Source organism: Poecilia reticulata, linkage group LG2 (genome assembly GCF_000633615.1).
Source record: "Poecilia reticulata strain Guanapo linkage group LG2, Guppy_female_1.0+MT, whole genome shotgun sequence".
NCBI classification, from domain to species: Eukaryota; Metazoa; Chordata; class Actinopteri; order Cyprinodontiformes; family Poeciliidae; genus Poecilia; species Poecilia reticulata.
In genome coordinates this window covers 7,007,730-7,028,854 of record NC_024332.1, presented here as the reverse complement: position 1 = coordinate 7,028,854, position 21,125 = coordinate 7,007,730, and the positions used below count along the sequence as shown (strand labels likewise).

At 38.4% G+C, this 21,125-nt stretch overlaps 2 protein-coding genes across 14 annotated transcripts in view; both read left to right on the top strand.

The window, feature by feature from the left end:
• The window catches only part of LOC103474130 (dedicator of cytokinesis protein 9-like), a 47,936-nt gene extending 28,434 nt beyond the window's left edge, over positions 1-19,502 (top strand). For 4 of the 13 annotated variants that reach the window (XM_008424912.2, XM_017310654.1, XM_008424887.2 and 1 more), the window contains 37 exons: positions 455-520; positions 752-844; positions 953-1,064; positions 1,152-1,273; positions 2,720-2,806; positions 2,901-2,990; positions 3,119-3,234; positions 3,384-3,453; positions 3,546-3,671; positions 4,413-4,484; positions 4,577-4,723; positions 4,827-4,910; positions 4,994-5,105; positions 5,200-5,378; positions 6,086-6,193; positions 6,274-6,385; positions 6,474-6,604; positions 7,722-7,836; positions 8,641-8,707; positions 8,872-8,919; positions 9,329-9,465; positions 9,825-9,940; positions 10,019-10,156; positions 10,242-10,424; positions 10,635-10,748; positions 11,123-11,338; positions 12,392-12,449; positions 13,866-13,972; positions 14,131-14,253; positions 14,823-14,936; positions 15,040-15,045; positions 15,293-15,439; positions 16,077-16,287; positions 16,685-16,875; positions 16,966-17,066; positions 18,089-18,227; positions 18,614-19,502. In XM_008424912.2, the coding sequence (XP_008423134.1) occupies positions 455-520; positions 752-844; positions 953-1,064; positions 1,152-1,273; positions 2,720-2,806; positions 2,901-2,990; positions 3,119-3,234; positions 3,384-3,453; positions 3,546-3,671; positions 4,413-4,484; positions 4,577-4,723; positions 4,827-4,910; positions 4,994-5,105; positions 5,200-5,378; positions 6,086-6,193; positions 6,274-6,385; positions 6,474-6,604; positions 7,722-7,836; positions 8,641-8,707; positions 8,872-8,919; positions 9,329-9,465; positions 9,825-9,940; positions 10,019-10,156; positions 10,242-10,424; positions 10,635-10,748; positions 11,123-11,338; positions 12,392-12,449; positions 13,866-13,972; positions 14,131-14,253; positions 14,823-14,936; positions 15,040-15,045; positions 15,293-15,439; positions 16,077-16,287; positions 16,685-16,875; positions 16,966-17,066; positions 18,089-18,227; positions 18,614-18,730 (4,275 nt within the window). In that variant the 3' untranslated portion in view covers positions 18,731-19,502. Of the gene's footprint in view, positions 1-454; positions 521-751; positions 845-952; positions 1,065-1,151; positions 1,274-2,719; positions 2,807-2,900; positions 2,991-3,118; positions 3,235-3,383; positions 3,454-3,545; positions 3,672-4,412; positions 4,485-4,576; positions 4,724-4,826; positions 4,911-4,993; positions 5,106-5,199; positions 5,379-6,085; positions 6,194-6,273; positions 6,386-6,473; positions 6,605-7,721; positions 7,837-8,640; positions 8,708-8,871; positions 9,250-9,328; positions 9,466-9,824; positions 9,941-10,018; positions 10,157-10,241; positions 10,425-10,634; positions 10,749-11,091; positions 11,339-12,391; positions 12,450-13,865; positions 13,973-14,130; positions 14,254-14,822; positions 14,937-15,039; positions 15,046-15,292; positions 15,440-16,076; positions 16,288-16,684; positions 16,876-16,965; positions 17,067-18,088; positions 18,228-18,406; positions 18,415-18,613 lie in introns of those variants that run through there. The other 9 variants (XM_008424963.2, XM_008424920.2, XM_008424970.2 and 6 more) reach the window with 5 other exon arrangements.
• Positions 19,503-20,097: 595 nt separating this feature from the next.
• Positions 20,098-21,125, top strand: part of slc15a1b (solute carrier family 15 member 1b) — an 8,961-nt gene continuing 7,933 nt past the window's right edge. Inside the window, exons 1-3 of the mRNA XM_008424875.2 lie at positions 20,098-20,343; positions 20,528-20,559; positions 20,642-20,726. Of these exons, the coding sequence (XP_008423097.1) occupies positions 20,337-20,343; positions 20,528-20,559; positions 20,642-20,726 (124 nt within the window). The 5' untranslated portion in view covers positions 20,098-20,336. The remainder of the gene's footprint in view (positions 20,344-20,527; positions 20,560-20,641; positions 20,727-21,125) is intronic.

Here is a 21,125-nt window from a genome sequence, read left to right as displayed (position 1 = left end):
TTCATAAATTCTTTTAATTTGTTCTTCTGAATAGTCAGATCTTATCTGCAACATGAACTGTAGATCCAAAGCATATAAGCTATCCTATTTGGAAAGCAATTCCTTTATTTGGCAGGCATTCTCATATAATCATCACTTTCTTCTCCTGTTTAGCCCATGAGGCGACTGGCAGCGGCCTCCAGCTCATTTAGGCCAGTTGCAGAGCCGCGGAGAATTATCTGCATGCCAAGCATCGGCTTTTGATTAATACATTAAAAGAGAGGAGTGTTTTTTTTAAATTTTTTTTTTTATTGTTGTTCCCAAATAGGTCAGCTCGTTACAGGAAACCAGAAATATTTAATAAGATAGCTCTTGGAAATCTACTTGAAGTGTTCGTACGCGCACAAAATGACACTCTCCATATTTATCTCCTGATTTTAATTTGTGTTTTTGTGTTTTTATCACCCATTTCCAGGCAAGGAACATTGCTGTATGTGTTGAATTTAAGGACTCTGATGAGGACGAAACCCAGCCACTGAAGGTACATTTACACAAAACACGGTGCTCTTTTCATTACATCTGTTTGAGGGCTCTAGGTTGAAAAAAAAAAACACCACAAACTCCTGAGCAGAAAATTAGCAAAAAATCATGGATTACAATGTTTGCAGATTACATTATGCTTTGTGAGAGCAGGTGAAAGAGAGCCTAGAAAGGTGCAAAACGCTTACACATTTGTTCACTATTTCATCTCTTACACCCGTCTTTGCTGCAGTGCATCTACGGGCGACCCGGAGGACCTCTTTTCGCTAAACAGGCTTACGCAGCCGTTCTCCACCACCAGCATAACCCTGAGTTCTACGACGAGGTATTCCTGCTTGTTGTTCCTCATTAGAGTTAATTTATGTAAAGGTTTATTCGAAGATTAAATTGTCAATCGGAGGAAGAACGAATTTCTCTATATTTCTGTCTACAGATTAAAATAGAGCTGCCGACTCAGCTGCATGAGAAGCATCACCTTCTCTTCAGCTTCTTTCATGTCAGCTGTGACAACAACAGCAAGAAGAAGGATGTAGTAGAGTCTCCTGGTAAATATCCCCAGGCATATTTTATATACGTTCATTTCTGTGTAAACTGTAACGCAGCTACATCTTTTTTTTATTTCTTGTCTTCAGTGGGTTCAGCTTGGCTGCCGCTCCTGAAGGACGGCGGCAGGGTCATCATGAACGAACAGCAGCTTCCTGTCGCTGCAAATCTACCTGCTGGCTATCTCAGCTCCCAGGACGGCGTTAGCAAGGTAACAACAGCCAAAAATTAGATTTTTAGATTGGCGTGCGAAAGGAACACGTGAGGGTTTGGATGTGAACAGACGTTTGACTCTTGAGATTCAAAGAATTTCCTGCAAAATTATTTGCATTCAAGCCTCAAATATGGAAAAACAACTGAACCGTTGTCATTTCCTAAAGTGTCTCAAGGTTGAAAGATAGAAATCTTGTTAGCTGAGATTGGATTGGGACCTTACGCAGGCCCCGCAGGCTTTTACACCAGACGCCTCAGAAATCTGCTTAGCTTTAATCTATAACACAGGCCTCTGAAGTGTTTGATGGAGATTTCTTTATTATAAATTTAATTACAGTCATTTTCTAATCTCTGCTGTTCAGTAGAACCCATCACAGTTTTGTCTATCTCCCTCATGCTTCAGAAGGGAAAGAAGATGCACTGCTTTAGGCAAATAACAATAATAGGCAAAAAACATTGCTTTCATATACATCTGATTCTTTTGCATTTTCAATTTAATCTCCTGGTGTAATACACAAACGCTGCTGTTGCTGCCCTGATTTAGAGAAACTAAAATGTTCAAGATTCAGTTGCCTAAAAATAGCAAAAAAGAAAAAGAAGAAAATAAATATTGATTGATGCATTTAGTTTACATTTTCCAAATGTAGCAGAAACTATAATCTGTCTAAACCTCTAAAATGTTTAGACAGAAATCTACTGGTTCAAGAAAAATAAATAAATGTAATTATCAAAGCACAGATGAGTAAACAAAATCAAAACTTATGATACGGTTCAGGGTTTCCTATATTTCTCCTGTTTTTTTCTAATTTTCTTTGTAAAAAAAAAAGTTTTTCTCTGAGATTGTGAGTTTTTTAATGAATTAAGGCAAACAACTGAAGCCATAAAATAAACTGTGTATTCAAAAATATGACAAAATGAAAAAGTGTAGTTACACGATTATGTTGACTTCACTGAAATACACATAAATACTACTTCCAGTCTATTGCTCAGGCCACTTAAAAAAAGGTTTAACAGGCAAATGTAGCATTCATTAACTTATCTATTATTTACCGCATTGAATAAGCAGTCAAAAAGATTTAAACTTTAATGAATGCACATAAAAATCAGTTTGATCACTTTTTCAATTTATGCCTTTAAAGGCTTGAATCTCTAAACTAACCAAAGTCTAGATCCAAAATCATTTACCAAAAGAGTAAAAGGAAAAAGAAGAGGAAAATGTATGTAAATTCATGCATTGGATTACAGTTTGCAGCCTTCCTGTTAATGTGACATTCAAGTCAAAAAGTGTAGTATGAAATTATAACATCATAAAATGAAAATAATGTTAGTATTGATCTGTTTTTGTTTTTATCCCCCATTTGGGGATACAGCTTTCATATTCAGAGAGTCGCTTTTGCATTGATCAGTATGCAGCACAATAATTCATGCACATTTATCACTGCAGCAATCTGGCTCCGAGATTAAATGGGTAGATGGAGGCAAACCGCTGTTCACGCTCTCCACCCATCTTGTATCTACAGTTTACACTCAGGTAAACACACTTCCGTCATGCTCCGTCTTGAAGAACAATGATTCAGTTTCTTAAATTAAATTAAATTATTTATCGCATTGCGTGTTTTCACCAGGACCAGCATCTGCACAACTTCTTCCAACACTGTCAAAGCATGGACATGTCAGAGCAAGCTTCAGAGGGAGAACTGATTAAATACCTGAAGGTATTATGAGCTCCATTATCCTTTAAATGCTCAAAGCAAACAAAAGTTCAGTTCATTTATTAACCATTTCTTATCAAAAGCTAAGATTTGCAGATATTATTGGGTGTTTTTTTCCCCATCTTTTTTAGAGTCTTCATGCAATGGAAGGCCATGTGATGGTCAACTTCCTGCCCACAATCCTCAACCAGCTGTTCTGCATCCTCACCAGAGCATCGCATGAGGATGTGGCTGTCAACGTTACCAGGTAGATATTTTCTCCTTAATGCCATATTTCTTCTTTTCATTGGACATTTGGCACACTCTTTGTGTTTTTCAAGACCTGCTGTCACACCGACATAATAGAAATGTGGTTTTTCATTTTTGTTGCCATTTTTCTCCTTTGCTTTTCTTCAGGGTAATGGTTCATGTGGTGGCGCAGTGCCATGAGGAGGGACTTGAGCATTACCTAAGATCTTTCGTCAAGGTGAAGCTTTTTTATCATATCACTTGACAATGATATTCAGTGTGTTTTCCTGGAACAACTAACATATACTAGTAACATTTTTCTCCTTTCAGTTTGTGTTTAAGCCAGAGCTGTACTCGTCCATCTGTCTGAGAACAGTTCATGAAGAGCTGGCCAAAGCCATGACGGCCATTCTCAAGCCGTCCACTGACTTTTTAACAAGCAACAAGTTGCTAAAGGTAACCTAAATGTGCTTATTACTCTGTACAAATACAAAGGTAGGACTAAACACCAATTTACCTGAAAAAAAGCTATTTGTATGCAAAAGTTTACACTATAAAGGGGCAAAATCACTCTTAATGTTACCAGGACTGAGTTGCAGATGGAAATACAGTACTTGGATGGAATTAGTTCTTCATTTAGTATGTACTGATTTTTAAAAATCAAAACTTTTCCACTTTAAGTGAAACTCCCTCACTTTATCTGTTTTCAGCACGTTCAGGGCATCAAGTTTCACTTTATGTCGATGACTTGTTACTATTTCTTCAGAATCCCCAAATTTCTTTTCAGTCTCTAATGTTCTTGTTTCTCCAGCTGAATTACTTTTCTGATTGTAAATGTGGGCCAAAGTTAACTTTGTGCTTTGGATGTAGAAAACTCTACAATTATTATTATCTTTAAGAGCAGTTTATCTGGAAACAACAATAACAAGAAAGTACAAACGTCTTCACAGTTATTAGATGTTGTCATATAGTTTGTCACAACTAAACTGTTAAAGAAACCAGGTGTTTGCATACTAGGAAACTGGTGAACAACTGGATATTTACTATTGTGTATTGTTATAAAGAAAAAAACTAAATGTATAACTACAGCTAATCAAAATGTTCACTCTCACACTTCAGTGTTTATCTCGTAAGTTTCCACATACCACTTCTAACCTTTCTTCTTCCTTCCACTAACGTTTTTCTTCTGTGTTGCAGCACTCATGGTACTTCTTTGAAGCTCTGGTAAAATCGATGGCTTACTATCTCACGGAGAGCGGTAAAGTCAAAGTACGTGTTTTATTTTCTGTCTCCTTCTCTTCCTGAGGTAAATCCCAGGCGAGCCTAACTCCCGTCCTCCTTCTCCGGTTTCCTGTTCCCAGCTCTCGAGGAACCAGCGTTTTTCCGCGTCCTTCCACCACGCTGTGGAAACTCTGGTCAACATGTTGATGCCGCACATCACCCAGAAATACAAGGATAACCTTGACGCTTCTCGCAACGCCAACCACAGCCTGGCACTTTTCATTAAGGTTAGCCCTCCTCCCTTCTGCTCTGCAGGGAAAGTTTATGTTGAACAACTAGGGAAGCTTTTTAGGAAGATAAATTGTGATTCACTGTCCACTTTACATCCAGCGCTGCTTTACCTTCATGGACAGGGGATTTGTATTCAAGCAGATCAATAACTACATGAACTGCTTTGTGCCTGGAGACCCAAAGGTGTGTTTCTTTTTTAAATGAAAGTTTTCTTTCTAAGATTAATCCTTCGCCCTAAAAAGTTGCTTTTACTACGTCCTTTCCAGACTCTGTTTGAGTTTAAGTTTGAGTTCCTGCGGGTGGTTTGCAACCACGAGCACTACATCCCTCTGAACCTTCCCATGCCATTCGGCAAAGGCAGAATACAGAGATTTCAAGGTGACCTTGTCTATGAACTTCCTTTTGTTTTTTTATTGCATTTTGTTTCATAATTAACAAAAAGTTCCATCTCTTGATTTGTGCTTTGCTGCAGATCTGCAGCTGGACTACTCCCTGACCGACGACTTCTGTCGAAACCACTTCCTGGTGGGCTTGTTGCTGCGGGAGGTGGGCGGGGCCCTCCAGGAGCACAGAGACATCCGCCAGATCGCCGTTCAGGTGCTCAAGGGACTCATGATCAAACACACATTTGATGACCGCTACGCTGCTAAGGTAAGTGATGTTAGTTTTATCTTTGTGATTGTGTTTCTGACGTTACAAAATACCAACACAGTCTGACTCCTGACTTCCATTTTTATTTTTTATTTATTCATTTTCAGTTTTCACTCAATAATTAAAGCGAAACGCCTTCAATAAATCGTGAACGAAGTGTGTACTTCTTTTAGCAAAAAGAAGTATAAACTTATATCTACCCTCTATTCACATAAAAAGAAAATCAAACATTTTTCCAATACACAAAAAATTACACACAAAAAATCTAATTCCATCTGGCTTCACTGTGATAATTTTCAAATTTTGTTTGAATCCAAAAAAGAGATTTAGATCATTCCATAAACTGCCACCTTTAACTCAAATGTATTTTCCCATCATCGTCATTTTGAATCAGAATTTTTTTTTTTAAATCTGTGTTCCTTTTAAGTTGTATTTGCTTTTACTTTTTTACAGATCTGTTTTAAATATTGTTTAGTAAAACAAATGTTTATGTGCTTTATGTGCTTTTAAAACACTGCGCTTTTTCAATTCATGAAGTTTAATTGTATAAATATTGGGTTTCTATATCCCCACAATCAGTAAGTTTTACAAAATACACAAAGCCTTTTTGTTTAGTACCTCCTTTACCTAACTAAAACAGAAATAGTTTTAGATATTTTAACTTCTATAATAAATTTCTTAGTAAAACCTTTTTTGTTTAATTTCAGAGTCACCAAGCCAGACTCGCCACGCTCTACCTCCCTCTTTTTGGCCTTCTTCAGGAAAACGTTTACAGGCTTGACATCAAGGACTCGGCTCCTCTCGGCAACCACAATGTAAGCCTGCCACCTGGTGGTGGGAATCCAAATTGCAGCTGATCTTCCTCACTCTTTGGTTGTTGTTTTTTCCATGTCAGAACATGAGGGAAGACTCCCTTGTTCCAAACTCCATGGTAACTCCCCAAAAACCTGGAAGCTGCATAGAAAACGCTCTTCACAAAGACGTGTTTGGGGTCATTTCTGGGACAGGTGACCGTCTCTTCGCTGCCTCGCCTCAAACGATTCTCCAACTAAAACATCACTGAGAGCACTAACATATCCTGTTTTCTTTCTTTAGCCTCTCCTCACAGCTCCACTCCTAATGTGAGCTCTGTTCACCATGCAGACTCCAGAGGCTCTCTGGCCTCCACCGACTCTGCAAACAGCCTTCTGGACAAGAGCAGCGACAAGACCAACTCTTTGGAAAAGGTGCGTCTAGATTCAGCTTTTATCTGTTATTCGAGGTGTCACATGTTTGGCATTTGAAAAGCCTACTCCAATATGTCAATTACTCTCCAATTGCAACAGTTACTCACCATAAAGGATGCAAAAAAAGGACCAGAAATTCAAATCGGTTAAAGGAGCAATCAACTTTTTTGACCTTTACATCATGTTATATTATTACCCCCCTTTATTAAAGTAAATAAAAATTTCTTCCGTGTTCCCAGAAAAACCCCCAAAAGAAAACAGAGATAAGTACACTTCAAAAAAAGTATTTTTATTTCTAAAACTCTAAAATCTGGGAAGTACATACATTTGTGTTTTCCACCCCTTTACTCTGATATCCCTAAATAAAGTCCAGGTTAACTGAGTGCTGTTGTAGACACCACTCGTGTGTAAATCATAAATCCTGTTGTTCTGTGATTCTGCAAAACACTTTGTGCTTGTCTCTCACAAATAATCCTAATATTTGTGCTTGTAATGTGACAAAATATATAAAAAAATTTAAGAGTATTTTTACTAGTAAGCATCTGTGCACTGCGTCCTACAGTGTGGTTTGTTCAGTTTTATGTGTTAAAGTTACCCACCCGATCTGTTTTGACTCATTTCATTTCATGTCTACATTATTGCCACCTCTTCCTTAAAGAGGTCACACAGGCGCTCTTTGACCTCCCAACTCCAACACATTGAGAGATTTCCCAGAAGGCACTCTGTCAATGTGCCCCCCCTGCCCCTGGACCCGGAGCACTGTGCTCCGCCTCTGAACCATACTACCAAGCGGGTCACTATGGACTTCTCTCTGCTCACTGTGCCTCTGCCTGACCTGCTGCTGGACAGAGACTCTGAGAGTGAGAAAGCAGCTGCAGACTCTGGACCGGACGGAGGTCATGGGGAAAACGGACCAGTACAAGTACTCAGTGTGACTCTGGGTGGCTCTCCATTATAAACCCTTTATTTGAAGTGTTTCCACTTCTTTGCTGTTGTAGCGTCAACTGAGTGGACGTCTCTCACTGTTTGGGGTTTTTCTTTTGAGTGCTGTGCTTTGGCTTTTTGCCTTTACTTTGCCAACTTATGCCAACATTTACTCTCTTGCTGTTTGCATCAGAGCCAGTGTGTGTCAGCAGTGGGCAGTACTGTGCTGCGCTGTGACAAACTGGACCGGGACGAGATCGGAAACCTGCTCATGTGCTTTCTGCACATCCTCAAGAGCATGTCAGAAGGTAGGACTTCAGGTTGGACTATTCAGCGCCTTGAACTTGTTCATTTTTACCATATTCAAACCACAAACTTCAGTGTATTTTATTGATGTTTTATGTAATAGATCAAGCAATTCATTTCTGCAAAATACATTAGAGTAAAAATAAATTTGAAAAAATTATTTTTCAACTTAGCCACTAGAAAACAAAAAACAAAAATCTAGTTGACATATCACAAGCAAGACAAAACCTTCTCTTTTCCAGAGCTGCAAATGTTACATGAGCTTCTGAATAAGAAAACTGATTGTTTTGATGAATATGTGAAATTTTTATTTTTATTTTTTTGAAAGAACAATAATATCATTGCCATTTTTAGGTCCTTAAATAAATTAAAACATAAAACTTCTGCAAAGTAAATTTTCTTATTTGACGTTATTAATGGAAAGATGGATTTTAACAAATATTACTGGTAATTTTAGTATTATTTGTTGGTGGAAATTCAATGCAATTATTTCTTGGAAACAAAAAACAAAAGCTATAGTTGTTGCTATATATGCATATTTTTAAAAATTGGTTTTAACCGAGTTATTAAGAGCCATTTAAGAATGTTGTAACCCACTGTCCTTTAAATTCAGACTTTTACAAAATTACAAAGCTTAAACAAGCTGGGACAGATCTACCTCATGATTACATTGAAATATGTTGTTTTTAGGTGTCAAAATGAGAACAAGTTCAACACTTTGTAAGCCTCTGTATTAATCAGAATTTTTTTACTGCAGCATATTAATCCTCTCTTGCTGTTTTATTTTTCCTTTCCACCACCTGTAGAAGCCTTGTTTGCGTATTGGAACAAAGCAGCTCCATCAGAGTTAATGGACTTCTTTACTCTAATAGAGTAAGTACTAGCATTGACTGCCTCAATGGGGAGGCGGCGAAAAGAAACTCTATATAACGATTACACAGAGTTCACCACAGTCTTGTTCCAGAGACGCAGCATGATGTTCCCTAAAATGTGTTTTCTTCACTGCTAAGTTATCTGTTTGTATTTTTGTCCTGCAGAATCTGCCTTCATCAGTTCAGATACATGGGGAAAAGATTCATCGCTAGGTAAAGTCTGCCTGATCACATGGTTTGATTTAATTCTTGAAATAAAATAAAACGCTTTTAATCTGTGCGATAACACACACACGTTTAACTGCTCAGAAGGTTTTAATCTTCAGTTCTTGGCTTTATCTTTTATCTTTAACACTGCTGCCAAGTTGTTTTGTGAATATGGTTGTGGCCCTTGGCCCCTCCTGCCCGGGTAAGAGTTTTATTCCTTCATTCCCTCTGTGCTAGGTTAAGTGCATGATGGTGATTTTCCACACTTTAATATCGGCTGCATTTCATCCAATGCTCTTTTTTTTTTGTTTCACACGTCAAAACACTCAAATTATAGAGACATCTGTAAACGGATTAGTGATTTCTGCTCTCACCTGAAGCCTAAATGTTATGGCGTCTTTCATTTTTCTCCCAGGAGTCAGGAGGGAGCAGGACCTGTAGCTGCAGACAGGAAGTCTCTGACTCTGCCTGTGTCTCGTACAAGGGCGGGGATCCTGCACGCCCGCCTGCAGCAGCTGGGAGCTCTGGAGAACTCTCACACCATCAATAATGGTAAGCTTTGGATCAAGCTACAAAAAGCTGGAAGGAATTAGATTAAATGTAAAATTTGTTAAAAAAATGTTTTTCTTTTTTTGGAGCCAAGTATAAGAGTTGTAACGGTTCGATATGAACGGGGTAATATTACGTTTAAAGGGAAATTAGTTGTTTATTCAATCTGGAAATATTATACTGACCTCTAGTAGTGGACACTTATAAGAACAGTGAAGAGCTCTGTGCTAAATCTGAGTAGAAACAAAATATTTTGCTCTGATTCAATACAAACAAAATGATTTTAACAGTGTTCAAATTTAGCCAACGGAATAGAAATCACTATTATTAATTTAAAATGACTATAAGTGGTGTGTTTTCAGTGTACTGCCACACAGAAGTGGACGTAAACAGCCAGTGCCTGCTGGAGGCCAACGTGTCTACAGAGGTCTGCCTGACTGTGTTGGACACACTCAGCACCTTCATCATGGGATTCAAGGTACACACATGTACAAAAAAACTACTTTTTATTACTGGTTTGGTTATCAAACATCCTTATACCTTGTTGTGTTTTCAGACTCAGCTGAATTCAGATCTGGGTCATAACCCCCTGATGAAGACGGTGTTCCAGGTGCATCTGTGCTTTCTGCAGATCCCCCAATCAGAGGCTGCCCTCAAACAGGTCTTCACCTCCCTCAGGACGTTCATTTTTAAGGTGAATAATTTGACCCTCGTTTTCGTCTCCGATCACCTTCCTCCTCGTGTTCATCATCCGAACTCTTCCTAACCGTGTCTTCTAGTTCCCCTGCACATTTTTCGACGGCAGGGCCGACATGTGCGCCTCGCTCTGCTATGAAATCCTCAAGTGTTGCAACTCCAAGCTGAGCTTCATCCGCAGTGATGCGGCCCACCTTCTTTACTTTCTGATGAAGAGTAACTTTGACTACACGGGCCGCAAGTCTTTTGTGCGAACCCACCTGCAGGTATGTGATACAGCGCCTGGCCAAATCGGTTAGCATGTCTTTGTCAATCGCACAATCTCTATAAAAAGTTAAAGTTAATGGTTGTAATTGTCATAAAATGTGAAAAGGTTCAATCTTTTTCGGTTATTACAGTGAAGTCTGGATATTTTTCTGTACTTTCCAAAAAGTCATCAGTGTGAGGCTGAATTTTACCAATCATTGTTTCATTAGGTGGTGATCGCTGTTAGCCAGTTGATAGCTGATGTCATTGGGATTGGCAGTACACGTTTCCAGCAGTCTCTCTCCATCGTCAATAATTGTGCCAACAGTGACAAGAGCATCAAGGTGGGTGAAGAACACAGGTAAACTGTTCAATAAGGAATCCTTCTCATTGCTTAACTTTGGTACAGGAGCAGTAGAAAGAAAGTTCACCTTCTTTCTGTTCTTATTTTTTAAAGTTTGGGTGTTTAAGAAGCCAATACTCCTAACCACAGCAGCAAATATCCAACAAAAACATGTTAAAGTAAATCTGCTAACCAAAGCTGCTATCTTTCTGTTCTGTCATAAATACAAAAAACCTATTGGATATTTTAAGTATTCAAAACATGCAAAGTCATCAGCCACACAGTTTCACTTGTTTTGGGGATTAGCTTTAACATTTTAAGACTTGTTTGCATGTTTCATGCAGTCATAAACATTTGTACGTGTGCTGCTGGCAGCACACAGCATTCCCATCGGATGTGAAGGACCTGACCAAGCGCATCAGGACGGTGCTGATGGCCACTGAGCAGATGAAGGAGCACGAGAACGACCCGGAGATGCTGGTGGACCTCCAGTACAGCCTGGCCAAGTCCTACACCAGCACCCCGGAGCTGCGGAAGACCTGGCTGGACAGCATGGCTCGCATCCACAACAAGAACGGAGATCTCTCTGAGGTACGGAGGGCTGAATGTGCCACGTGTAGGACTCGCACACCCTCGTGGGTTTCTGCTGTTTTTGCTTGTGTAGCGTAGTTGAATCTGCGTTGTGTCTTGTGAAAATAACAGCCAGACAACAGCTGAGCTGAAGGCACTTTTAATGCTCCTGCATCCAAACAGCAGAAAATAGCGGTCAAAACAGGCCTTTTCTGATCAGTGCTCCACAGCGCCTGTTTAACCATGAACAGTACTATTTTCGGGAAAACCTTTCATGAACTATAATGGTATGACCCGTTAATTTTTCTCCTTAAACCCCGAATTAACACCCAAAACAACAATATATGAACTCCATATGTTCAATAGTAGAGAAAACAATTCACATTTTCATTCACAATACACCACATTTAAATAAAAATAATTTTGAAACAGGAAGTTACCCGCTGTTTTGCAATGGATTTGCCGTCTTTTCAAAATAAAAGCTACAAGTGCTCATACGAGTTCCCACCGGAATAGCTTATCACTTGACAATCTAGTGTAACAACATCACACTGCTACACTTGTTTGTCTCTGTGATGTTTCACAGAATCAGACCAAGATAACATGAGGAAATACAAAATGCAGTTCTTATGGGCAAAAAAAAATAAAATTAATGTCATCATGGTTCTGTATGAAAAAGTAAATAACTATTAATAATTAAAACCTTTCTTAAGTGGAAACATCTGCTGGAAATGAACATTATTCAGTGATTCTATAGGTTACCTTAAACTGAAGTCAGATTCCCCTACAATTTGATTCATGTTTTAACAAAAATGGGGAAATTATTATTTTAATTAGGCCATGTTGGTCTGAATAGTTTTTTTTTACTTATTTATTGAAATCATAACTTGAAAACTGCACTTTATATCTACTCAGGTTGTTGTTTTTGTCTTATTTTAAACTTCGTGTCCTGTAACATTCAAGTGTGTCAATAAAGCAAAGCAAAAAAAATAAATAAAAGGGGATTTGTTTTTAGAGCTATTCATAATATCACATGACCTCTGTCTCGTCTGTTTATCTCTCTCTCGCCTGCAGGCAGCGATGTGCTACGTTCATGTTGCTGCTTTGGTTGCAGAGTATCTGTGGAGAAAAGGTGAGTGTCAGAAATATGGGTGGATCTTTTCTAGCCTTGGTTATCTTCCATTCACGTGAATAATAACCCTTTGAACCATTTTATTGCATTTATTATCCTCATTATGGAGGCCATAACATGAGTCAACAGTAAATGTTTTCACAGGAGAAAAAATTTTCCTCCATAGCTTGATTAATAGAATCACTTTCTTATTACTGGATATTCTGAAACATAACAATAGTTTTTCAGTTATTAAAAAAAACATATCAAGAAGTAACTTGAGATATCTTTCTAACTTGCATACATCTCCTTATTCATTTCCCTTTGCAAATAAATAAGGAGATCAATATTGATCAATATTGGGATCAATAAGGTATTTTTTTATTGAATTTGCAGTCATTTGCTGTGTGGACACTCGTCCAAGGGTCACCTTCTGCTTCCTGTATAAAAATGTCTCCAACAAGTCATTTTCCAGATAACATCTTTTCCTAAGTGTCTTTTATGCCTAGACTTTGAAGATGATCTGTGATATAATCGGGCAGGTGTTTATGAATATCACCAGCTGATTGCAGGCTCACAGTGCTGAGGCGTGTAGTTAGTGACATTTCTGGCTTTTTGTATGGAGTCCCTGAAATGCTATTAGCTTAAAAAAAATATAAATACACATAAAGTAAGGTGTATCTAGGAAGTGAAAGGAAAATGACATAATTTGAAATATTTTTGACAAATTGAAATCTGGTTTTAGCCTCCTTTTCTTTAGTACATTAACAATACTCTTTGGTATTATCCTCAATTTCAAATAACAAATCAGTGTAAATACAGCTGTTGTGAGAAGGTAATTCACCTCATTCTGCTGTAATTTTTGCTCCATAATATTTTTATCATAGATCAGCTAAATCACTAAATACTATCACAGTGAAATAACTGAATAGTTTTACACATTTTTCCACTCTGGATATTTTTTTCTCTCTTTGAAAAACATATCTGGTGGTGATGACAAGAAAATTATACATAATAGGAATATTCACCACCAAAGAATAATGTTTAGAGCAAATTTTGCAACATTTTCAGCATAAACCAAGTCATTTTTCATACTACTTAGTGCACAAATCAGACATGTGCATCCATGATGTCGACTGTTAGATTATTGTTTCTCAAAATATTTGCTATTCTATGTCAATTAACCAAAACTGAGGTTTTTAAAATATTTTTCTTCCTCAAATAATCTGCAAAATGTTTAAAATTTATGTTTAAAATTCAGTTTATGTTTAAATATGCCATATTTCGTAGTCGCTTCTTAACTTGTTTTGACCAAATTAACCTAAAAACTCAACCAGATTTAACATTTTATTTTCAACACAACAAAAGTAAAGCTTCAGCATGTAAGACTCCTTGCTGGTGCCTGTGAGACACATCTGGGTTCTTTCTGTACTTCAGGTATGTTTAGGCAAGGCTGCTCAGCGTTCAGGGTCATCACTCCCAACATTGATGAGGAGGCAGCCATGATGGAGGATGTGGGGATGCAGGATGTTCACTTCAGTGAGGTTAGATCTCATGTCTCTCCTATGTGGTTTGTTGCTGTTTTGTGTGCCAATAAAAATGCAGTGATCAAAGTTTTTTGACATCCTACCTCATCTGAGGTAAAACCCCCAGATTTTTATTTATTATTTAAATAAACTGACTTAAGGGTGATCTTGTTCAGGAGGTCCTGTTGGAGCTGCTGGAGGAGTGTGCTGATGGCCTGTGGAAGGCTGAGCGTTATGAACTCATTGCTGATGTCTATAGGCTCATCATCCCCATCTATGAGGAGCGCAGGGACTTTGAGGTAGTGTGAATACTGCACACACTCTGGCGGTAAACACTTACCTACTCAACTCAACTCTTAGTTTTGATGGTTTTACTCAAAGACTGACAGATGGAATAGGCAGAAGGTAAAGAAGATACTGAGAAGATGGGTCTTGGACGGTTTCTCAAAACATGTTCACATGGCAACAGCAAAAGCTGCCAAACAGTAACCATATTAAGACGACAGAGTGACCCAGCCAGTGTCCACACCTCTTAGTGAAAATCTCTAGGAACCTTTAAGAGTAGAAACCCTAACCTTGAGTCACCATTATATTTGATGTCAAAGCTGGAAAACTGACATTACTTTTCATTTGGACATTCTGCAGTAGCCTAGGTTGTTGGGAAAAATTTAGCTCTTAACATAAAGCAAATGACTGATCATTTTAATTCCTCTCTCTACAATTTTTAAATCAATTTTCTTTGGTCAAGGCCTTTCAAACTAAAATGCCTATTACCAAGTCATTTGTCACATAATTCCAAATATATTTTTTTTACCCTTTCTGTGGATCTTGGTGGTGTTTCGTGACCATTTCTATATGTGTGGAACAGAAACTGACTCACCTCTACGACACGCTGCACCGTGCCTACACCAAGGTGATGGAGGTAATGCACACTGGGAAGAGACTGCTGGGCACTTACTTCAGAGTGGCCTTCTTTGGACAGGTGAGGTTGGAGAGGATTTCATTACATCTTCTTAGGATCAAATTATTCATTAATTAATTTCTGTAAATAAAATATCTTCCCTTTTTTTCACTTGCTATCCAAGGCTGCGGTAAGTTTTTAGGGGTGCTGTTTGTTGTGTCTTTAATGATTGATATTTTTTGAGCCTCGTGTGTTTGTTCATGTAGTTAGTTAGTTTACATCCATATAGTTTTGATGTTGGACTTACATTTGTAGTTTATGACTTCTATGCATTATATTTCTGCTTGTCTATTTTACCTAATCCCATGTGTCAGTGAGGTTTATCTACATAAATACGGACAAAACAGTAGAAACTCAGGTTCTTGCTCGCACTGCAGGGCTTCTTTGAGGATGAGGACGGAAAGGAATACATCTACAAGGAGCCGAAGTTCACTCCGCTCTCTGAAATTTCCCAGCGGCTTCTGAAGCTCTACTCTGACAAGTTCGGCCCGGAGAACGTCAAGATCATTCAGGATTCTGGCAAGGTGGAGTCCTATCTGTGTCTGGCCACATGCTTCACACTGAAGGACATAGAAACATTTTTAAAATGTTGGAAAGTAGTGAAAATAGGTCACAACCAAGCAAATCTGCTCATTAACAAGCTAATTTTATTATGCAAGTCAAACAAACATGCATTTATTGCTCTGCTATCTGACTTCCTAACAAGCCTTGGAATAAAGACAGTAGACATAAGTATGAAGGTCACCTTTCAACACAAGCTAATAAATGTATAAATAATAAGTGAGCTCCTTCAAGGTGCTGGACATGATAAGCTAGCAAACATTTAATTGATTGTTTAAAGGTGCTATAGATGTCACCACTTTGCAGTTTGTAGTTTTGGATTTATTATGATTGTCTTTTTAGTGTATGAAATCAGAGTTTCACCTCTTTTTTCTTGTTTCATATTGAACCTTTTAGAGATACAAAATGTGTCTATTTTATATCAACCTATCTGAAAACCAACAATTTCAAGGGATTTTTATTTTATTTTTTGTAATTTTCTCATGATTTACTTTAGGCAGATGTGGTTGTGTGGTTTGTAGAGTACAGAATGATTTGACAGTCTAGGTGGGTTTTCTTTTACGAAGAAAAAAGACACTCTGAACCTCTTTTCTACTGCAGGTTAACCCTAAAGACTTGGACTCCAAGTACGCCTACATCCAGGTGACTCACGTGATGCCTCACCTGGACGACAAGGAGCTGGACGACAGAAAGACCGACTTCGAGAAGAGCCACAACATCCGGCGCTTCGTGTTTGAGACGCCGTTCACTGTTTCGGGCAAGAAGCAGGGGGGAGTGGAGGAGCAGTGCAAACGGCGCACCATACTGACCAGTAGGTTCTGCGTTGATTGGGTTTCTGTTGCTAACGATGATACAGCACTGTCCCAAATCAACCCCGCTTATCGCTGTAATTTAGCTAGGAATCAAAAGCTGGGAACATTTCCCTTGTTGCTGCTTGCTGATGCTGATTATGAAGTTTCAGTTTTCTGCCAGCCTCTGTGAATTTAATCAGATAGGTGGGGTTTATTACTCTGACCACGTCATCTCAGGGTTCAGGTGTTATCTTGCACTGAACATAATCATGTTTGTTCTTTATGACTCGACGGAGTTACCTTTCAATTCAGTTTAATATCCTGTAGAAATGCTGCAATTCAGGATATATGAGCAGTTAGTGAGCGAGGCAAATCCAGTATGAGTAAAACTCTGCTTTTTCTCATCCTCCCGCCCAGCAACCCACTGTTTCCCCTATGTTAAGAAGCGCATAGCGGTCATGTACCAGCACCAGAGTGATCTGAGCCCCATTGAGGTGGCCATCGACGAGATGAGCGCCAAGGTGGGCGAGCTGCGTCTTCTGTGCTCGGCCTCCGAGGTGGACATGATCCGGCTGCAGCTCAAGCTGCAGGGCAGCATCAGTGTTCAGGTAAGAAAAGGCTTAGTCATCCTGAAAGGCAGAAAGACTGTCAATCTTTTGACCTCTATTGTTTTTTTTGTTTTGTTTTTTTTTTGTCAGGTCAATGCAGGTCCTCTTGCTTACGCCAGAGCCTTTCTAGATAACGGCAGTGCCAAGAGATATCCAGACAACAAGGTTAAACAGCTGAAGGAGGTCTTCAGGTACTGATTACCGACAGAAACACCTTCCAGTACCAAAATCTACCTGTTGTAAAATCAACTTTTTCAAGCTTCATATCGTGTTATAAAGTTAGTCTCTCATCAAAAACATAAGTGGAGTGTTGCATTGGTTCTTTCATGCATGTTAATCCCCTCCCATGGCAACTGTGTTAAACGCCTGGGTGGACCTGCAGCTCGTCCTCGGGGCAACAGTTTTCAAGCTTCCAAGTTTCCGCCTCACCACAAAGTCCTCCTCACTCAACTCCTTCAGACTAGCCAGCAGCAATTAGCAAACACCCTGTGTATCTGCTGAGCTCATTATAGGAGCTGCTTCTCAGTGTAACACTGGCAAAAATGTTGTTTCAGGGTTAATAGAGGAGCCATGTTATGATGACTCCCGGAAGGCTGAGTTTCAAAAAGAGCAAGCCCAGTTTGAAGATGTTAATTTACATAGAAAATTAATGCCTAAGTTTAGAAGGTAACATAATTACTTTATTCTGCTATAAAGTGGCCCTATTTCTGAAAAACATATAATACTGCCCCTTTAAGCTGAATACAGAGCCCTGCTAAAGTATTTTGTCTCATTACATTGGGATTTTTATCTAATACATAGAAACAAAATGATACCCCTAAATAAAATCAACTGCAGCTGCCTTGAGAAATCAGACGTTTTTGGTTAAATTCTTACTTTAAAATAAACATTCGTGAATGCACGCTCCCCATGGAGAAACACGGTGGTGGCAGCACCATGCTTTTCTTCAGCAGAGTCAGAAAGGCTGTGCAAATGAGATGGGAAGACGGATGGAGTGAAATACAGAGAAGTTTATTTTAGATTTTTATTTCTAAAGAAAAATGTAAAAAAAACAAACAAAAAAAAAATCAAGAATCATTTTCTTTTCACTTTGCAATTTTACATTCTTTTCTGTTGATCTATCATGAAATCCTGTTGAAATACAGAAACTGTGGCTGCAGCCTATTGGGGATGAACTCTGAACATCACAGGTGTCTTGTTCTCGCCTCTTCAGGCAGTTTGTGGACGCCTGCGGTCAAGCGCTGGGGGTGAATGAACGGCTGATTAAAGAAGACCAGCACGAGTATCACGACGAGATGAAGGCCAACTACAGGGACATGATCAGAGAGCTGTCCAGCATCATGCACGAACAGGTAGGAACCACCAAATATGGTCACTGACTGGCAGATTTTCCACTACTTTTATAGGATTATGTGGTGTTTTGAACTGAATCGTCCTAAAATATCATAACAACTATCTCTAACTCTTCATTTTAGTTGCTAGTTACTAACCATGTCTTTCTTTCTGTTCTCTTTGTGCTGTCCATGAGCAGATTGGAGGGTAAATCCTGTCATTTGATAAATAGTCGTGTGTGCACCAATATAAAATATTTCTATATATTTCTTCATCTTCATTAACAATGTCATAAACTATCTGATGAAGATAGTTTCAGTTGCTGTGGCTTGTCAGATTACATTTAATGATTTTGATTTCAAATAAATCCAGTATGATGTAATGAAGTGAAGTGTGTCTTTGCTAGATAAACCCAGTGGAGGACGGTACGAGGAGCACCCTGTCCGACTCTATGGGCATCTTTAACGCCATCAGCGGCACACCCAGCAGCACCAACTCCCAGGGGTCAACCACCGTCCTCTGAGAAGGTCGCGTCACACCTGATCTCCATCATCAATCAGATTACCTATGAATGAAATTGGGGGCAAATTTATAGACAAATTCTTTTCTTGTTTCCTATGGAGACTTTACGTTACACTTTGACAGATCTTCTTTTGTTGCATTTTGTTTTGTATGTGGGAAAGACATAAACGACACGATGTCTGAACAAGCATGCAACAACTGAACACATGTTGTTTTTCTCTCTTTGGAGTGATTCTTTCCACTTCAGTATTTCTTAGGCTCTCGGTTGTGTACAGACAGCTTTACAATGCAGAGAGAGAGAAAAAAATCTACTGTTGTTACTGTACATCTATTACTGGTCAAATGTTACTCAGTATTTTTGAATAGCCTTTTTAAAAAAATAAAAAATAAATACAATTTAAAAAATTCCCAGTAAGATCCAGTTAGAGCAGACACATTTTGTATTTTATTTTATTTTTATTTTTTTTTTTTAAGAAATCAATTTTCTATTTTAGTCCAGTGGAGCTGTACATAACCTGTCTAAAGCCAAGTGAATCACAATATTTTGACCTATTTTATTGAAAAGTTTGTGCAATAATTCATTGTTACCAAGGCTACCTACGGGGACAAAAGGACTGCCTTGCCAAAGATGACAGACGAAAACCTAAACCAGGACAAGTGTGTGCGGGTTTATATTCAGCTGTTTCTTTGTATGTAATCTAGATTTGTTTTATCTGTAAGCTTAAATTAAATGGAAAACATTTTTACTCAGTGCCTGTAAATATGTTTAAGACTTACAAATAAATAAAACTTGATATAAGACTTTTTTTTCTCCAAGCTCTCTTTTAAAAATTAAACCAACAATACCAAGTCGAGCATTCAGAGATTACGGATCTGAAAGTTGGAAACTTAAGTAGACATTTTGGACTGTTTTATTCTCACAGGTTTCAATATGGTTACCTTGATTTGGTACTTCACTGCCCCGACATTAGTGTCTGACCTCATGAATACTCTCCTTGGAAAGTGGTCAAAGATTCTCACTTCTTAGAAAAATGGAAGCTGCTGCAAATAATGGACCAACTCCATATGCATATATCACAGTCTGATTATAATGTGAAAAAATTAAATGCTTGTTGATATATTTTTTTGTTGGCTATTCTAACATTTACAATTCTGGATATATTTGAGGACAGAAGTAGAAGGAACTCTGGTGTCTAACATTTTCTGCTGTTATGACTAGATAGAAATAATCTGGGTTTTTATTATATCTAATAGCACAAAGATTGCTGCCGTTATCTCTCCTGACGGAGACAAATAACCTGCAAAGCAGAATCTGTTTATTGCTCCCGAGCTTTTTTTTTTTTTTTTTTACAGTTGTAAAATCAACTCTCAACATATACACATGGCTTTGATAAAGATGCTGGGAAACTGTGGAGAGGGGAACTGGAAGAGATATCCATAATCCACCATCAGTGGGCGGTCCAGGAGGATGAGTGGAGGTTAGATAAGGAGCAGGACAGGCTGGGATTCAGTGTTAGTGCCTCGGATCTGGACCACTCATCTCTCTTTGTCCACTGTTTAACTGAAAGATCTGATTTAGGAACTGAAACGGGACACAGCCTGCAGACATGGGAGGTGAGATCAACTTTTTGTTTTCTTTTTCCATTTTTATTCCTTTTACAGTAAATGCATTCATCATATGCAATTTAAATGTCTAAGTAAAATCAATTCAACTCTTTTTTTTAAACTTATATGCTTGATTTCTGTCTAAATTAAAGATTCCCAGAGTCACTCGTGTAAATTCGTTCTTTTTCTGCAGATAAAGAAAAGAAGACGGGCAAAAGAAAGAGTGTAAGCGGCAGCGGTGTCCACTGTTCTCTCACGTTGACGGTTTGCCGCCTTAGTCTCACTTTATCCATTTTGTTTCAAACAGGTCACTATATTCGGCTACCCGCTCAGCATCTTTTTCATCGTGGTCAATGAGTTCTGCGAGCGCTTCTCCTACTATGGCATGCGAGGTGAGTTCAGTAGGAGGAAAACACACTGTGTTTACTGAAGTATAGCTCCTTCCGCTTTTAAGCATCTCTGTTTGTTGTGTACCTAAATGTGCATCTTCTTTCCAACTGTGGGTACACTGCAAATAAGGTTTTCTTGCGAAAAGATGCAATAAAGCTTTTATTAGGTGGCAATATGTGAAATATGTAAGAAAAATAAAGCACTCTGAAAGCATCAAAAATAAAAAGCACGGCTGTAGCTGCACTGGAAAAATCAGGTATTCTGAGGCTTTTACTCCAAAAATGTGAAGTGTAGAGAAAATGATACTCATAAGTGACATGGTTTCCCCAAGTAAAAATCTGAAAATGGTTTTCAGAAATAATAAAATTCACTCTTAGCATATATATATATATATATATATA